This window comes from Anticarsia gemmatalis, chromosome 23 (genome assembly GCF_050436995.1).
Source record: "Anticarsia gemmatalis isolate Benzon Research Colony breed Stoneville strain chromosome 23, ilAntGemm2 primary, whole genome shotgun sequence".
NCBI lineage: Eukaryota > Metazoa > Arthropoda > Insecta > Lepidoptera > Erebidae > Anticarsia > Anticarsia gemmatalis.
The window spans coordinates 5,049,418-5,069,465 of NC_134767.1; the positions used below are offsets into that span (position 1 = coordinate 5,049,418).

Below are 20,048 nucleotides of genomic sequence, written 5' to 3' on the forward strand. Positions count from 1 at the left end.
ATAATTAACACTGTTGTCATGTTCATAGATAAGGGTGAAGACACTGGCATCTGAAACACACCTTCGGCAAGCATAGATGTCTGGTCAATGTGTGGATATTGTAACAGATTTTATGTCCATAAAATATTTTTGATTTTGATTTGATTTGATTTACTGAATTAAATTTGAAAGATTTTTTACTTCTGATTTGAGTGCTTTCTAAAACTTATTTACCAAAGCGGCTATGTAACATTTAAAAGCATCAATTTTTAGGAATTGAAAAAATCCAATATGGTTTAAGTTTTCGCAGCTTAGCATTTTGCTTTCCCACTATCACTTTACGCAACCGCAAAAAATAGCACCACCGCCATATTTATATGCATAAATTATTACTTTCTATTCAAACACCACGTGTTCCGCTAATAAATCATTTAAAACTCCTGCACAAATGCACAAACCTAATACCAAATATAAATTCGCATTTAGTTTGCAAACTGAAATTAATTAACATTGCACGATGAATGAAATGAATGGATGCTAACGAGCGTGTGAATGAAATAATGAATGAGATTGAATTAGTAATACCTTCACATTTGATGCCGCATAGACCTCCTTTTCGGCTCTTCTTGCACCAATCCTTGTTGGGGATCTGTTAGTAAACATAATAAAATTAATATTAAAAATTATTAAATTCATAATCTATTGTACATAATTTTTCCTTAATTTTAATTAAGGCCAGTTTTTCGATTGTCAGATAATTCTATGCCAAAAAGTATTTTCGTTTTATTATCATCGGAGATATTTTTTAAATAGAGTCAAGAAAGAGAAAGAGTATTACGATTTTTTAAATTCGTGGAATAAAGTTAAGTTTATCTAATTACTGTAGGTAAATAGCCTTATGAGCAGTTTTCAAATGACAAAAGTAAAGTAATTCAGGAATCCGCATTTTAGACTATTTTCAAGTTAATAGAAAGTCGCATGTTTCTATGTAGGTACCTAATTTTCACTTCTCTGTTAAGTATATTAAGCCCGTCAATCGGATTGTAGTTGTAATATTGATTTATGTAATATACTGATTAACATAAGCAGATGGTGCTTCCTACGCGTTTCGCGGAACAATTTAATCGCCTCTTTCAACATCCGTGATAAGTGAATAGGTGTGAGACCACATGGTTTGAACATTTTTATGTTATGGTAAATTATATTGTACTAATTCTACCACGAGCAGAATACGAGCTGAACATGTATTTTTTAAAATCACACTCGTACGAAGCTTGTAAGTCATTACATGATTTTGTGCTGGAGTTATGCATAGCGTAGACCCGCTTTAAGAATGAAGAAAATTGACTTCAAGGATAAGAAGTGTTTTTTGAATATACAAGAAGATAGTTCGTTATTTAGTTAAAACACAAGTAGAAGATCGAAATAGGAGTCAGTAACATTATCAACAGATTTACTAGCAAATAAAGTTCTACAGATTTATGCTACATAGATTGTTGAAAACGTATGCTTTCTGATTAAAATATAACAATGATATTACCCCAGGCTTTTTAATAACAATGCTCCTTATTAATTTTAACACCAAACATCATAATCACGGCGCAGCCAATCAACACAACCGCAAATAAGTATCAAAATGGATAATATCGCCCGCGGTCTAGTGTCAATATGCTCTAGTGATTCACTATAACACTATCCCGTTATCGGGAAAAAATCCCGACAATTTGTACGGGATTATACACTATTTTGTTTGTGAAAATATTTGAACGGTCCCGGATTAGAACCGACATATTTTTTAATGCTATTTTATGTGAGCCTGTGTTCGCTGATTGCTATTGTTCATGGTGCTTAAACATTGTGTGTACGCATAGTAAAAGTTACTGTGCGTACGTTGGGTTTATTCGTTAAATGTATACAGTATTTTAGTGGTTAAAGTTCGTTACAGGTTTAAAGTTAGATTTGATACAATAAATTGTGGTAAACTATACCTACATAACAATATAGGTTACATAACAGAATTATACACATAAAGTTTTTTTTTACTTTGATGGTCGGTATTAATTACAATTTTTATTTTTTTAGACAACGAAATGAAATTATTACTTTTTGGATTAAAATTATATTCGGATGTACAACAAAATATTCAGTTTTACGTAGAAGATTACTTAGGTTTTTACCATATCAAAAACTGTGATTGTTGTACACGCAGTCGAATATGCAAAATAACCCGATTAAGCCTTAAGCCGACGGTTGTATTTTACAAAAATCCTGAACGATGGTAATGGAATTGACATTCTGTCGCAGTAAACCAATTTCTACTCTATCAAAAAGTCCGGGATGTCCCAATAACTGCACCCCATCACTGGCGGCTCAAATAAATAAGCGAATTAATTAAAAACCTGTTTGCTGACAAAATACAGGACGCGGTGGGCACGCCGTGTCGCTACGAAAATTTGCATTTACATCGTTCCTGTTATGGATAAACGCGTAAAGGATTTTTGCGAGTGACGTCACTTGCATACTGATTTGTTAATTGTGAATCAAAATGTGGATTTACTTTGGATTCTGATGATGAACTGGATTTAACGTTGTGGAACTAATTTGAGATTTTAGTAGGCATTTTCATTGTATCATATTACAGATTACAAATTATGCACAGCCTCAGAAATTTGAGTACGTTGTCGACGTTTCTATTCACTTACAAATCGGTGACGGAACTCTTCCAATTTGTTTTTGGAACTGGAATGCTTCCATCTTATTGATCCTAAAACGCTAATACAGTATACTATTCATCTTCTTTCTAAGAAATGTTGAAGATGGTTTTATTATCTATCGAAAAGAAGAGAAAACAGCACGATGCAGAAAAGTTAAACTTTTATTCCAATTACGCTCAATTGAACATTTGCCAGTAGCGTACATTTGAGCGTGAATCGTGATACAATGTAAAATAATTCATCGGGATTGCGGCTACTATTAATAGTGGTGCCGCAGTATTAATGAGAGACAGGAGTTTTTGTTCGCCACACGACACGCACCGGATAAGGGGATGTTACGAGCGGATAAAGCAAATATTTCGATGCTGTTGGGTTTTAAACGCTTTTAATTTTTTTTTGCTGCTACGGATTGCTTGAGAGGTAACTAATATTATAAATACTAATACTATATAGGGAAAAGTCTGTCTGTCACGCTTTCAGAGCTAGAACAGTGAGCCTGTCTTGATACAATTATAGTGTTTGCTATAAGGTCTAAAGAAAAGTTTGATTTTGAATGCGGGGTACGGTTTGGTAACTGGAAAGAGTCTCTAATCTAGTGTAGAGTTAGGCCTTGAGTCCACTTAACATTTATTCGAGAACAGTTTTAAAGATTAGTCATGATATTTTCTTTTGCATGAGCTATTTAAACTACAGGAGGCATACATTTTCCTATTAAAGTTTTGCTTAACTAGAGTGAAGGAATTTAAAAGATTTTTAAATGTGTGTTTGTAATGTGAGTACGAGTGTAGTATTTAAATTGATATAAGTACTAGAGTGTGAATAATTCAAACAGTCATATTAAATTACATTTTATTGACACAAATAATGAGGTTCATATTTATAAACGTAATCATGTAGCTTAATAATACCTATACATGTACACAATAAAATACACGACAGAAGTGCAACTATTTATCTTGTTTATATCTATGAGCGTCAAAGCCTCCCATTGCAGTTATAAGAACAGTATTATAAGGCGATATTAGCCCTCTTATTCATAAAAATATTTATGAAGTTGTGAAAGGCCTATAAAGTGTTTTGTTTCTTTCACTCCTTAGCGAAATTAAAAAGAGAAAACATATAGATTTTTCACTAAAATAGGTTTATAGTGTTTTAATGAATGGGTTAGTGTTTATCTTAACTTAAGGCGCGTCACCTACTCCGAGATACTATGGATCATTTTCTTTAAAATGTTTTTAAGCTTTGTACTGTAGCTCAAGTCTCTATTACTATCAACTACCGACAACCGACCTGTCATCGAGAAATTTTGTATGAAAATCTGATCAGCGCCTCTGACGGGCGTCGTTGAAACGTTTTTGGCAGTACATTCTAAATGTCAAATGTCGATAGCTAGCCGGTTGTCGGTAGTTGATAGTGGTAGAGAATCGAGGTACTGATTACGGGATTTTGTGGCACGTCGTTACATCACTATTACTTCGATAATAAAAGTAGTCAACAGTTATTATAATCGAATTACTGATAAATCTGCCAAATCCGCTCGTGTTAATTTACAATATTAAATACTGTATGACAGTACATTGTTTTGATCGTGTCATAATTTGAGATCCCTCGTCAGTCATTAATTATCCCTGCACCGTGACCAAACTTGTTAATGTGGCACATTCATAATTCGATGCTGTGGCTATTACGTGATTATATTTTCAACAGTATTCATTTGCCATTTATGTTTAATATATTAATTTTAAATTGTCACAGAAAATAAAATTAATTATTTAACGTCGTTAGGTTTGGTGTAGAATTTATGAAGTAATGTATTGTTATACTGGGAAATACATTCAAATAGCCTTAATTTACTAAAAACTTGGCCTATGTTTGAAAAATCGAGGTGCCTAGTTATAAAAAAATGTACCATCATTATTTATAACCAATTAAACCCCCTGAACTTAGTGCTATTACAACGATACTGCTTAGATTGTGCTTTCATGTGTGTATAAATATGTAGCACTTTATCTTTAATTATTAAAACGCTCTTAACTTCACCTTCTATATTGATGACAACATCGCTTTAGAGCAAAAAATTCTCGCGGTCAAAGTGAATTACCATCCAGAACGTTTCAAACAATTGAATCTTTCTAGAAACAGTCAATTTCATATAAAATTACCTTAACACTGTAAATCGATATTCAAAATGCTTCACACTCCTCGATTTGATCACATCGATATGTCCCGTTTCTCGAGATATCGGGTTAAGCGTGTCCCGGGAACAGTGTAGTGACACAAACGGGATCAAGTGTCGAATTAACGTCATCTCCACAGCACTATCTACATAATGTATTTGTGTCTGTTTTATTAATGCGCTGAAAGGTTCAGTTCTAGGAAGTTCAAGTGCATATTTTAAGGTTGGGAAATTCTTTTGTTGTTTGGAAAAATACTTTTAGTAACTTTAAAGGTAAGTCTGGGAATGAGAGGAATCGGATTGGATTAAAATATGACTTTTGAGAAAGATTGACAATTAAGTATTCTATGGTTCCTATCTTTATGCCACGAAAATACGTTCACATAATAACATTATAATGTATAATAATAAAAATAAGAGCTTAGCCTTTCTTCCGAGCTATGTTGGAGTCGGCTTCCAGTCTCACAGGATGCCGGACCTGAATATCAGTGTTTTACATGGAGCGACTGCCTATCTGACCTCCGCAACCCAGTTACCTGGGTTATAACACGATACCCTTCGGTAAGACTGGTTGTCAGACTTTCAAGCTTCTGAATACTGTTAACGACTGTCAAAGATCTTCGAAAATGACAGCCGGGACCCACAATTTAACGTGCTTTCTGAAACACGTGTAACATTATAACTGTATTTCTTGTAAATAATTGTTTTAACGTAGATACTAAGTAAGTAATAATAAATAATACGTAAGCAAGTTACGTATTATTTCTTACATAATGTTTGTACTACCGATAACGATACGCCAACTTTCCTTACCGTATATACAATAAAACCCTAGACTGTTATCAAGCATTTTCCAATAGAAGAACTCCTAATAATACTACCTACATTTTCAAATAACAAGTCTCGAACATCTTTTGTATTCCGTATACTTTATGTACTTAAGATTACAGTCATAACAGAGTTATTTATTTCATATTTAGTCGTTAAAATTTTCTCTCCGTATTTTCTCCTGTTTATACTCGTCGTATTTCAAACGGTATCGAACATTTTAATCCGAGTTTTATAACCGATAACCGATATTCCATATCTGCACGTATAACTTTGGAGTTATTACAAATTAGGGATGTGCGTGAATTTATCGACACATCAATCACAATTAGCTGTCAGGATTTGTTGGAGATGAAGAAGAATATTATTTTATAAAAGGAGATTTTTTTTCTTGAGTCCCGATTTCCGCGACGAAGAATTTCAATTTAAAGATTTGTTCTGAAACTTTGATCGCAGTTTTTAAAAGATGTTTCTAATAGCTCTTTAAACGTTTTTACAGATCATTATTATTGAATAAAGATCTGTAAAAGCTTTGATCTGTAAAATAACGATCTGTAATACTCTTTGCTACAGTACAAAATTTTCTGAAACAGCTTGCTCAAAATTGATTTTAACAAGTTTATGTCTGTTGTTAAATATTGAAACTCGGTATCTGAAATCAAGCAGATTATATATTTTAACAAGCTGTTTTTTGCTGGCTTCAGCCAGACGTTTACTACAAAGGACAAAATATATATTTGTAAATGTAATTATAAGCGCAGTGCAAGTAACTGCGCGGTGCAATTTGCATTGTCGCCGAACGCTCGTTACCGCCGCGACGGGATCAATTCAGATCTATTCGTCTACCGAGATATACTGGGTTTAGAGTTGCACTTTAATTCAATTATGTTATCGATAGTTTGAGGAGTGTTTTTGTTTTGTTGCGCTACTTGCTTTCGAAAAATAGTAAGACAATTATCATTTATTATACTCGTAATTGTTATGCAATATGTCTTAACGCTACATGATTATGATGACCTAAAACACCAATTTATTTCAAATATGTCCTTAATCTGTCATGTGTACGTAAAATTTTAGTGTTTGCGTTGCTAGGACACCTTTAATTTGTATTTACATGGTATTTCAGCTGAATCCATGAAAGTAGGTACATTCAAACATTCTGGCTATTTCGAATCAAGCAATGCTGGTAGAAAAATTTCAGAAATATTATTCCATTGTTACATTTTTTTTGTTACATTTCTTACAGTTGTAATCGTATCGACATTACTTATCGACACCGCGACTCGCCGACATTCCCCACATCCCTATCAAGGAGCTTTCCACTCTGCAAATCGAAGCTTCGATTGAAATCAGGCGGGCGGTGGGTAAATAACGTCTTGCGAGCTAATACTTTCTCAAGAGATTGCTAATCTCAAGCCGGTGTCGTTCTGATGAACGTTCGGCATAGGTGCTCTGTTTGTCCTCGGTAAATGATCCCCTATGTGCTGGATCGATGTTTCATCTCAATCATGTTTGTTTTCAACATATGAAAGTATGTTCAAAACTCAGTTTACTGAGGTTTTATTTTCAAGGGAGGCGAAATGATGTGTATTTCAATGATTTCCATAGAAAAGATCTCACATGTTCCTGTCCTTATCATTTTTAGGTTTCAGCGTGAAAGGATTTTAGTTACTATAGAGACAAAGTCAAAGTTAAATCATTCGTTCATTTAGGTCAAGTTGTGATTTGTGATAGTCGTTACACAACGTCTAGCTCGGAATGGAGGAAGAGCCTCATGAGAGAAACAAGAAACAATCTACGATTTTACGACTGTTTAGATTTTTTTAAATTATATGAAACATTCAATGGGTTTCCAATTACCTGGGCCTTGAAATAACTTTATGGGCCCACATCTACATATAGTAATATAACTGCTACATATTTTATATAGCAATAATTATGAACTGAAACAAAATGAATGACTGAATGCAATATTTTTGACTTTCAAGTAGAAATCCGACAAATCCTTCAACAGATATTTTTACATAGAAATTCAGATCATTGTTTTACGATACACTGGCTGAATTACAATAGTAGTCGAGTATTAGCGTGATGAACCATTCTGGGAAGCCGAGGCAATATATTACAGCACGGTGTTAGACTGTATCGCAGCAGGATTGCTTTGTGCGATGTTAAGTCAAGCGACGCGCATCTTCACAGATAGCTCACATTATACACGGTCAACAGTCTACTATGAGATTAGATAGACTAGAAAAAGTTTAATTAAAATGTAAATAACAATATGAATATGTAGATTTCTAGTATTTTAGAGCATTTTGCAAAACCATTAGTGCAATAATATGGCACACTTAAAAGAGGAACGGGTTCTTTCTATGGTTCAATTAAATACAGTAGCACTGGATTCCGGTGAAATTGCATTAAACGATTGTCTCCAACAGTAATAATTCAAAGCTTAATTTTCTTAACACAATTTATCATTTAGCAACAAATTGTTGCTGAATCCAGAATTTCGTCTAAAGATACGTTCGTACCGTTAAGGTACCATTTAAACGCATGAGGCTTGCCTAGCTAGCTAGCTGGTGATATCGGATGATTTCTCGCCCTAACCCTCTAACCTCCTCTAGAATCGATAGTGTTTATTCCCATAATAACAACATCAGTTTTAAACCAATCTATTTCGGTAACTGTTCTAAAGTTACTTCACCTCAATATTCGCTAGAATTTCGTTTAAGTATGATGTTAACAATTAAGTCGGTTGAGGCACCTAGAGCTGTTACTTCGTGGAATTACGTCAAGTTTTGACTCAAAGGCTACAGTTTCACACGTTTGATGCTTTGTACGATAGTGTGGCCGCGGGTCAATGAGAACTAGTGATGGGAAATGTTGACCCTTATTACGGGAGCGCAATGATTGGTTAGTGTTGATTTAGTCTAGACAATCAAAGTATGAATAGCAGTAACAAAAAAAAAACTAGGTTTATAATACTAAATGCTATGCTTATTTCCTACTCTCAGTTAAGTTACTGTCTAGGAAAGATCTATAATAGTATACGGAAAATTTTCTTTAATTTGTACAGACCTTAAAGTTATTTATACCAACTGAAAGTTTAATCAAATACTATTGCTTCCAAATGCAAAATGACCCAAAAATATTATTTTGAAAACCAATACTTTATATTACTCAACACTACCGTATTATAGTGTTAAGCAAGCAATATGCTCCTAACCTACACATCCCGGGACGTCCCTACGGGATACAAACAATCACAACACTAGTGTCCCACTTGTAGATGAACGCTAGAAGATTTGTAACACATCTCATCCGTCCGACCGACGATTGGGTTTGTAATCGTCCGTATATAGGTCGACTACACTGACACTTGGTAACAACCAATGACATTTGATGACTAATCGAAATTGTTCAATGACATGTGTGAGTAAATGATTTTTACAGGTGTAGTCTAAGAGCAAGCACTAAATAGGTGGTTTATTTTGTTTTTGATTTATTTTTTGTCTCAAAAATTAGTAGTTTTATATTAAATAGTTTATGATTTATTAGATCGTCATAAGTCTTGGGCTGGCTATTGCACTGCACACAAAGTCTATTGACCTAAAATAATTTTTAAGTTCATTTTCTTTATAAAGCCGATTCCGTTGAAATGTTAGTTTTTGGAGATTCTCATGCCCATATAATCTGCTGCAGCGCACTTTCTTTGTTTGGAACTATCGACTTTTGAAAATAATGTCATTCAAAATGTAGCTGGTTATCGGTGATCAATAGTACTTAGAAATCGCCCATCTTATGTTTATATTCAAACGCCATAAAAAAGTAGTCATATCCCGCTAAAGGCTGATACAAACATTTCATAAAAATCAGTGCATCTCAAGACGTGAAGCAAAAAACACTGCAGTTCGTATTACAGTTTGAAGTGAACAGTTTGTAAGAAGTAACAGTGCAAGACAAAGTGCATTAAATATTCATTTTTCTCGTGGAGTTACCGTAGTGTCAGATCGTAATATCTGTTTTATTACACGAACGTGTCGCAACAGCCGGTACTAATGCGCTGTTTGTTGCTCTGATGTCTTTCTTTACTTTCTTACGTTATAAGCAGGATAGTGGTAAACTTTTAAGGTGGATTAAATGTGAAACTAAGCAGTTCTTGCTTTGGAACCTTAAAAGACAATTTTGTTTCGGTTTCAAAGTTGGTAATCAATATCTTCGATTCTGCGAAAAGCCTATTATAATCATATATGAGAACACGTAGGGCTTGCGAATGGATTTGAAATATTCGTTCAGTTTTCAAAGACCACAGATCTGAACATCGTTTAAAAGTATTGTACCATGAAAGTAAAAATAGACGCGAACGACATGAACCCCGTGTGTACCAAAACCACGCACTAACAAAAATGGCAATTGTTAGTTGCGATAATAATGATGACTGTGATTCATCATTAATGCAAATCAATACTATCTACTTGACTTATCACTTCAACTTTAATTCCCGGCCATTTCATCAAGCTTTGTCTATAAAGCCTCTTTATACAACCACTCATTACCGACTAAATGGTGTACCATTTCAAATTCAAGTTAGCTACTATTTATTAGAGTGGCGTAATGTCCGAATAATGTCAAAACGGACTGATTAGTGAGAGCAATCATGCAAATACACTGTCGGATACCTAATTGTGATGTAGATTTATCATACACAGATTCTAGTGGTTTACTTTTGATACACGAATTCAAATCAGATCGAGTTTGATTCGAGCATGTGTCAATTGTACTGAAATATGTGAAAACGCGTCACGTTTTGGAGAAATAGATATTTATACTTTGCTTACTTTATACATTTAATTAATGATGAGTTGATGATAATATATACCAAAACATACCAAATATACTACGCCCGACGCATCTTTCGTTAGATGTGAACACAGTTCATAAATAAAACTTTAAAACGATTTCAAACTCGCGACTTGTACACTCAATATTATAAAGCAACGAGATTTAAACGCGATTGAAATTTAAAAGCTAGGAATGTTACGATACCGTATTTGTTTACCTATCGTTTCGATCGAGTTGCATTGATCGTGGTTACAAGCAGATTTTGACATTGCCTCGAATCTTACTCGATATAAATTCGAATTCGAGTGTCGGAAGTAAACCTACTAGTCTGATTTCGTGTCATTTACGTGATGGTTTTTGGTGTTAGTGTTTAGAATCAGTTACTGTAATTATTTATAATGTAAATTGAATCTCGCTTGTCATTTTCCGTACTTTGTGATCATGTTATTATAATTTGATATTCTAAATTATAAGCTCTTTTGTTTCAAAGTTATAATTTAATAGGTCATAGCTATTGATTATCACGTTGGATTCTGTGTTTAAACATGTTAGATTAATCTATGCATAATATTTTGTAATGAAATTGAAAACGTATTATATTTTAGACTATACTGGACAAGAACGTAATGTTAATGTGTAATGCAAGTATATATTACAAAATGAAATCCTAAATCTGTGGAAAAAGGGGATCAGTCATAAATAAATCTGTTACGTTGAAATTTCAAGTTAGTCTGTACATGACAAACGATTGTAATGTTTTAATTATGTAAGCACTCACAATACGGCTTTTAAAACACAGTAAGACTAGTATCAAGCTACTTTATAGAGTTCCGTACCCAAAGGGTAAAAATCGGATTATTAAGCGTCCGCTGTCTGTCTGTCTGTCACCAGGTTGTATATCATAAATCGTAATAATTAGTTTTCTTTCGTTAAACTGATGTTTTTTATTTATGTTATTCAAAGATTGTTTTATTGTTACAGGTAATAACATACAGAGCCCTAGACGCGATGCCATAAGACAGATCGATCATATTACGGAATAATGTACTACGAATATTGAGGTAATTTGGCTTTTATCCTAAATTGGTTTATGTTACTTATATTAAGGACCTGTTTGCGGATTCTCGGAAAAAGTATATATGATACTTAGTATTTATATAAAGAGTTTATTTTGGAAATACATTTGTATATAATATATAAAACTCATGTTGCAAAAACATGAAATTTGGCACGTATGACCCTTGGAGAGTGTATAGGAGCATTTAGAGATATTTTTTGGAAATTTCACCCGGACGGGGATAACCTTCCACGCGGGCAAAACCACGGGCAGGAAGCTAGCAAAATAATATATAATTATACAATAAATAAACTATATAATATTATACACTTATTTTGTGTATCAAGTATACGAGTATAATACATATGTATATCAATCGGTTCTTCCCTAATTTGATATTTGAAAAATCCTTATTTACATACATTTTCCCGTAGATATTATTACAATAATGCTACAATCTTCCTGTTTATGCGTAATAACCTAAAGAAACGATGAAATCCCAAATCAGAAAATCTTCAGATCTATATTTATTTCTGGGAAATTCAGTGAGTACTAACGAAAATTATCTGAACAATTTTCGTATGAGGTGAATACTCCAATCTAATGTGAGCCACAAATAGATGATCCCAGGTTTCAGTAGGCGTATCAATGCTAATTTAGGTATAGGAGAATTGCCTTGGGAATACTATAGAGATATCCGAAGTACATAAATAGTACTGCAATGGTATAAATATAGCTGTACAGTGTACGTTATCTCTTCTTCTTAGTGACAATAGGTTTTTGTAATTCTTAATTATTTCCAGTTTCTGATGATTAATAAAGAAATATATACGGGTCTATGTATGAATATATACCCACGCAGGTACCCTTATGTTTACCATACACAATCAAGATTTCTGGTAAGCAGAATCTGTCAAGTCTGCAGTAGATTTGTTGATCCGCTGCAGTTTAGCCAGATGAAAGACCGTCCGATAGATGACGTCTAGTATTGTCGGTGCAAAGCTACTTTAAACTTGATCGTGTATGATCGTTGTTAAACAATTTGAATTTGGGAGAAAAACTACCAGCTCTCAATTTTGCAGAAGACGGAAGTGGAAAATTCGCAACATAACATGTTATGGTTTCTTCGAATGCTTTCCTTGTGTATATCATTAATTAATCAGAATTACCGTAATCATGTTGCTAATATCTCAAGATAATTAGCAACCGTGCAAGCATATGCGCCTAATAATTATACGATCATATTAGCTTAATAAACCCGTGTCAAAAGGATCAAGTACATTATCAGTTCAGTTAAAATGTTGCCGACATACACGTACATAATTTAAGATCATTATGTAAGCTCTGATGCCAAATTAATTCCCATAAAGGCGATAACGTTATTACTTTTGGTTAATAACTTCGTTATATTATGCTACTAGCGGACCCACGCTGTTCCGCTCTCATGAAATTATAATAAATAACGCATTCAAAAAAGTGATCTAAGTTTCGAACCGCCTATTGTGTCCACTGCACTTAGCCAGCGTGGTGGACTCAAGGCCTTTTACAACCCAGGACGAAATCCTTGCCCAACAGTGGGACAGTAACGGATAAGAAAAATGAAGAAGGATCTTTTATAATACGATAGATACCACTCAAGATAGATGTACTCGAGGCCTAACCCCTCCTCTTCGTTTGGGCGGAGACCCTTGCCCTGCAGTGGGACAGTAATGGGTTAAAAAAAAAGATAGATATCATCAAAATCTGTGCTGTTTTAGTCGAGAAATCGTATCAACAGATGCAATATCGCATTTTAATATAATATGTATACTTAAGTACAGACAGCAGTTAGCGAATTTTCAATAAATAAACTTGACGTAATTAGCTTTGAGGCACTTTCGTAAGCGGAAATGTTATGAATTATGTGTTGCATGTAATTATGTAGGAACATATTTTACACGCGTAGTTAGTTTGATAATGGAAATTGGATTCCCGGTCGCTTTTTGGTTAGTTTTGGCTATTTTATGTTGACGTATATGTCCTATTTGTTTTAGAAGCAACAATAGAGACAATATTTTTGGTGGAGTTTTTGAATTATGGCTGTCGTTTCAGCACTATGTAAAATATTATTTTTTACAAATTGCTTGTGATATCTACTTTCACGCTTTACTCTCTATTGGTTACACAAATGGCTGACCAATTACAATATCAAATCAAGTCGCAATCGACTTTGTTTAACGGAAAAAATCATTCCTGTAGCGCGATTCTATGCAGTCGCCACTTTCGAGTATCGAACGTTTGACATTTAAAAGGTACCGCAAAAATAGTTCCTACGACATCCGTTAGAGGCGCTGATCAGATTATAATACAAAATTTCACGATAGCTAGCCGGTTGTCGATAGTCGATTGTGGTAGAGAATAAAGCTGACAGAAAAAATTTACAAAAAAAAAACTAGTTTAAGTAACTTTAAGACGCGACTATGTATCGAATGTTATAAAAAAAACACTATTATTTGGGTTGGTTAATGTCAAATGTTAAATTATGTGTCTATGTCTATGTCAAAGAGTTCTACATACCTGGAACAGTCCATAGCTGGTGTAAGCTGTGTTGTGAGTCACTTTGTCCGTCGTCCTGCCGCTCGCGTGCTCGATGAGGCATACCCCTGTGACAAATTGAAATAGATTGAATATACACTTAAGTCTTCTACATTTAAGACCCAATATTAGGCATTAGCAATAACGGGTATTTATTTGTTTAAAGAATAATTATGAAGAATGCTCAAACTTCCTTAAATGGGTATGTTATTTACGTGTTCACCCAATTTTATACGACATTTAAAAAGTTGTTAGTATATTATCTTAGATGGACTAGTTAATTATATTATATTATAGAGAATTTAATACAATAGTGTCGATAGCTTTTGATTTACTTACAGAGTCAAGATTAAGATATCTTAAACAAAAGAAAACAAAACATTTGCAGTGTTGAGGGTCACAAAATTTCGTGATCCAGATGCGTCCTGACCAAAATATCTCCAAAACAATGTTAGCTAAAGTCAAGCTGTTGACTTCGACCAAAAATACAAATTATTTTGAGGATTTCCGACGCTTTGTTAAGTCCGAGAGAACAAAGTAAAGGAGTGATCTCATTGTGGCAACGAAATTAACGGAAGAAAATTGTTTTGATTTAAACTAACATTCAAGACGATAGGATATCCTAGTAGTATTATAAATGCGAAAGTTAGTGAGGATAGATGTATGTATGTTTGGTGTTCATGAAAAACTCCCAAACGAATTTTAATGAAATTTACATAAACACCGAGGATACTTTTTACTACGGGAAATAAACTAGTAAAAACGTAAACTATAGTACATAAATACACTAGAAAATCTTCAGAAATATTGCTAGCTTCAATAAATGAAACAATAGAAAACACACTAAAAGAAACAAAGTAGATACTTAAGTACTTATTTTGTAGACGAAAATATAAGTAAAAGGAAAAACGTTACGATAGTCTCATTAAATATTTATTGGTAGGAAAGCGACGAGGAAAAATACATGCATCACATAATAATGCTTTAAATATTTGAGGTCCGGATCTCCAAATATGTTCAATATAATGATTTTTTATATGAAAATCGTCTACGAAATGAAGGCAAATCACGTCATTATCTGTACCCCTTCGGGTAAACCTTTCGGGAAATTACACGGATGACATTTATTACATGTTCATAAGATAATGTAACCAAACATATAATATATTTAAATAATGAAAAAATTAAGCCTTTGTTTTGATCCCGCTGTGAAACCAGAAGTTCGGTCCAGCTGTTATATAACATATTATTATTATAATGTATATCAGTGCAACAATGAAAAAATTATCTGATAGAATGATTATAAACTCTTTTCAGAACTCAGTGGACCACCCATTTAAGAATATTTTATTCAAAAAAATAGCATAATAAAATAAAACCGGCCAGTTGTTTAGTCAAATTAAATTCGTCGACTTCCAAATTCTTAATTCAAATAATGACATTAAGGGTGGGCCACACTAAATGAATCGAGTGCGACCTTAGAAGCGTTGGCGCGAAACTTTCCAACGAAACATCTCGAATTTGCATAAAAAGGACGCATTCAACGACAAAACATTGAAGATCCCCCTTTTCATTTAAGTTTAAAATTGTTAGATGTTTTAATTGACAAGGGCCAGGATCGTTTAATTCGAATTAATTCGCATGTACCGATTTCAAAGTTGTTCATCAGTTGTAATCCAAGTTAAATGTTATAAGGCGTCGGTTACATAGTTGTGATTAGTTCTAGGGTTCTAATGGGTTTTCAATAATTGGGTGAAGCGATGATTGGAGGTAACAGTAGCGTATTATTGAAGGTCTAGTTATCAAGATGTTTGAGTTAAAGAACTGGTCCTTGGATTGGATCGAAATAGATTCTCGTAGAGTGTATCTATTATAAATTATTTTGTGTTTAAGTCGTCCCTTTTAACTAATTACATTGTAACGAAACAAATCAGTTCGTCTTATTCTTTCATTTTAGTTCAGTTAATTTAATAACTAAAACATTTCAATAAAATTATATTGACACGATTTTTTTACCACTCGTTTTTTGCTGAAGATTTTTAATTTTGCCTGGAGTAATGTAGAGTCCGAGTAAAAACGGTTGAAAAGGTCGTAAAATTAAAGAAAAAAACCTTGTTAATATTTTTTTCTTGTAAGTAAACATATTACCAAATGCATTGTTAAGTTACAGTCATTTCTTAAGCATACTGTTCCTTCATATAACTCGTCTAATTCCTGAATCAGCAAGAAACAAATACTGTAAAGTGTTTGGCGTGGCTGCCAACCTCATTACATACATACGTCGATAGCGAATAAGTCAATGCTATGATAACATCGTTTGTACCAATCCAATCTTTGATCGGATTGTATTACGCTTACTTACCGAAGATTGACATCGTAAACTAGGGTGCTTGGACAGACGTTTGATCTTTGTTCTTGTCAACGCGAGAACATTTGTCTGGATCCCGTTTTCTAATTTTTAATTTAACTAGATTTCTCTTGCTACTATGGTTCGCGATAAATTTATTTGCGTGATTGAATCATTTCAAAGAAAAAATAAACTTTTTGTTATTTATAGGTAATCGAAAATTAATTCATAATCACGGAACTACTAATATTAATCGCGTTACGCTGTGCTGGCTACCTAGTTAATAAGAGTTGATTAATAGCGTTCTATTAGTAAATGAAAGTAGCTTCAATAGATGCTTAGTGTATTTCATTTGTACAATTAGACTCAACTTCGAAGGCTGGTAATGTTTTGACCAGTCTTAATTGAGAACAAACAAAGATAATAATAATATCGCTGTTTATAAGATAATGCAGAGAATGTTCTAGGTAAAATTAATAGCACGTTTAGAAGAAAAAAGATCGAAAGGTGCAAGTACACGAGAGTATTTACGACCTTTTTAAATTGAGCGTGAAATTGCTCGTTCTATCCTAAGCTTCTGCTTTTATTACATGATCAACAATACAGAATTATATTATTTAATTTCGCAAGATTTACGACAGCGTAGATAAACAATTACGTGCATGCATTTAGTAAAATCCCACCTTGATGCTGTAAAAGTGTATCTCCCTTACACAGCACTACGAAATTGCACCTTATTTTTGTTGACGTAATGTAGTGTTTGGTCTGAAGTGTATAAATTGCATTTTATTGTGTTCTTAATAATAAAACGGACCTAGGATGTATGTATGTATTATTAAGAAATACAAGTTTCGTGAAATTATAAAGGACAAATTGCACTGGTTTTCGTGTGAATACGACGTCCAGTTATTTATTAATCTTTTCTACCATACTATTATATACTATACTATTACTACTTTCTTTATTATTTTCTTGGTTAAAACCGCATGAAAACGCTTTTAATAGGGTTGGAATTTATTGCGAACAGATACAAATAAACAGAGGCATTTCAGAGATTTCTTTTCTAATACTAAGATATAATTAACACTTTGAAAAAAAGCTCAATTAGCTACATTGTCATTTATGAAAATCTTCTTCAGAAGTAAAAGATTTGCGGAAATTATTAGAAAAAATATTTTTTAAGTTCGTAAACTGGATGTTTTACCCTACAGAACTTTGATTATGAATACCAAGTTGATCGGATATTGACAGAAGCATGTTTTTCTCTAGATCATATGCATTTTCCTTATTAACTCACTAGGCAAGCAAATAAGAAAGCTTTCCTAGAGTCAATCAGAAACTATAGGTAAGATAAATCACATTTGTATTTAGATATCAAGAAATGACTATTGAGTGTAGGCCTTCTATAACATCAATACATAATAAAGCTGTTACTTTGCTTCTCTTGTTGGAAAGACACGAAACAAATGTAATACGAGATATAAACATGATAAACATCACAAATTATATATTTTTTTATGTTTCTAGTACCGCAATTCTCTACCACTATCGACTACCGACAACCGGCTAGCTCAGTAGTAGTAGTTCAGCGCCAGTAAAAGCTATTTGGGTAGTACATTTTAATTGTCAAACTCTTGTTACTTGATAGATTCAAGTGTAGAGAATCGTGGTAAAGCTCCTAAGTCAGTATAAAATATTTCCAAATTCCATTCTTAAACCTCTACATTGACAACTTATTAGCCGGTAGCATGTTACTTATTACCTTCTAGCAAACACTTTGTTCGACACATTTCATTTAAATTGCAATCTTAATATATATCCACTACGCAATTAAGATTCACAATATCCTTCCAAAGAATCCAATATCGACAAAGGGATGTTTTTCTTCACATTGGTTGTAAACATGTAGACGTGTAGACTTCGCCGTTGTCTAGAGCCGGCACAGACACAGTCACTAGAGAGTTCACTGAAGAAACTTATTCCATCTACCAAGATTGATTGCGAACCAGTTCCAATTGATTTTGTTTTGATACTGCAGTCTGTTTTCACTGGCAAAAAACTTCTAGGAATTAGTTTAGTTTGGAAAAATACTGTAGGAACACTCATATATGAACTTTCTGTTGAATTTATGATCATAGTTGGCAATTTGGCAACTAAAGACGTAATATATTTAGGGCGAGCTGTATTTTTAAAAATCTGCACAAAAAATATATTTTATATTTTACGTATATTTTACGTAAACTAATAAAACCTTTAAACCTACAGGTAAACAATTGATAAATATAAAAAGTAATTAACAGTCAATGACACTTACATTCGTACGATTAATATTTACTATTTGTCTCCAACCCTTACCACAAATATTGCAGCCCCTTTTATTAAAGATTCTTGACCTTTCACCCTACACTTCAGTCCAAAAAAACTGCACAACTTAATTACTTTCAACACTCCCTTGCCAATGAAAGCATTCAAAAATTTCAACACAATTTTCTTCTAAACTGCAGGTTGTAGATTACTACAGAATAATCACGATGTATTCTCTCAGGAGTTATATTATTAGCTGCAAGTAATGCAACAGTTATGTGCCGTCGTGCCTTCACTTGGGACTTGCACGTACTCTTCGATGCATTAAACCTTCGAAGTAAAGGTATTGTGTACGTGATTAGAAGCCTAGTAGTGTGAGGTTTTGTGTTTCGAGAGTCTATTTCATGTGTAGACATTTTTAGTAGTTACAGCTATGTTTGTTCAATGAAATTGAATCGATTTTAAGTCAAATACTGACACTTCTCACTTAACAATGAATATACCCCTAAGATACGTAATGAATAATTTTTAATCAATAAAATTTTATTGTCGTACCAATTTACTACGCAAAACAAAAAAATAAGATGTTAGACAGTAATATTATCACTTCTACTAGCAGCTAACAGTGTAAGCTTACGTCCATACTTTAAGGGTTAATATTGAAAAAGTAAGAAGCCTTTTATAATACCGGATTTTCAAGTATCCCCACGCTGAAGTTCCTGAAAATCGGTTCAGCGGTTTAGCAGTAAAAGCGTAACAGACCGACAGATATCGATTTTATCATTAGTTACAAGTTATACTATAATATAACACTATCAAAACCCTAATCATCTTATCACAATCAAAGTAATAGTCAGAACAACGTAGAGTATTGAACAATAACATAAACGGTGAGAGCTACCTGCACATACTAAAGGCACACATGATTAACTCACTCAAACGCAGCCTATACATTTACACGCTGTTGCACTTCAAAGACGACGCGCTCACGGCATTCTAGACTTACTATAACGTTGTTGCAAGTTTCTTGATGAATTTATACTCGTGTTATACGTGCGAAAGTTTGTCTGTCTCTCTGTCGGTTTGTCTGTCTGTCTGTATGTATGTTTGTTTGTATGTATGTTACGCTGTCACAGCTATACTGCTGAACAGATTTTGATGAACTTTTCCAAAAAGGTCCCGGGATGCAGCCGATACATTTACACGCTGTTGCACTTCAAAGACGAC

The 20,048-nt window shown here is 33.5% G+C and overlaps 2 protein-coding genes across 3 annotated transcripts in view; one reads left to right on the forward strand and one right to left on the reverse strand.

Annotated features, from left to right (window-relative positions):
• Lrt (Leucine-rich tendon-specific protein) overlaps positions 1-20,048 on the forward strand; it is a 122,132-nt gene that overhangs the window by 38,348 nt on the left and 63,736 nt on the right. The window contains exon 2 of one of the 2 annotated variants that reach the window (XM_076129812.1): positions 11,521-11,600. The exons of the other annotated variant lie outside the window; for it this stretch is intronic. The gene's annotated coding sequence lies outside the window, so the exon portion shown is untranslated. The remainder of the gene's footprint in view (positions 1-11,520; positions 11,601-20,048) is intronic. 2 annotated transcript variants of the gene reach the window in all.
• Positions 1-20,048, reverse strand: part of LOC142983031 (lysozyme-like) — a 33,522-nt gene that overhangs the window by 1,226 nt on the left and 12,248 nt on the right. Inside the window, exons 3-4 of the mRNA XM_076129814.1 lie at positions 14,153-14,238; positions 565-628 (exon numbers count right to left, since the gene is read on the reverse strand). Of these exons, the coding sequence (XP_075985929.1) occupies positions 565-628; positions 14,153-14,238 (150 nt within the window). The remainder of the gene's footprint in view (positions 1-564; positions 629-14,152; positions 14,239-20,048) is intronic.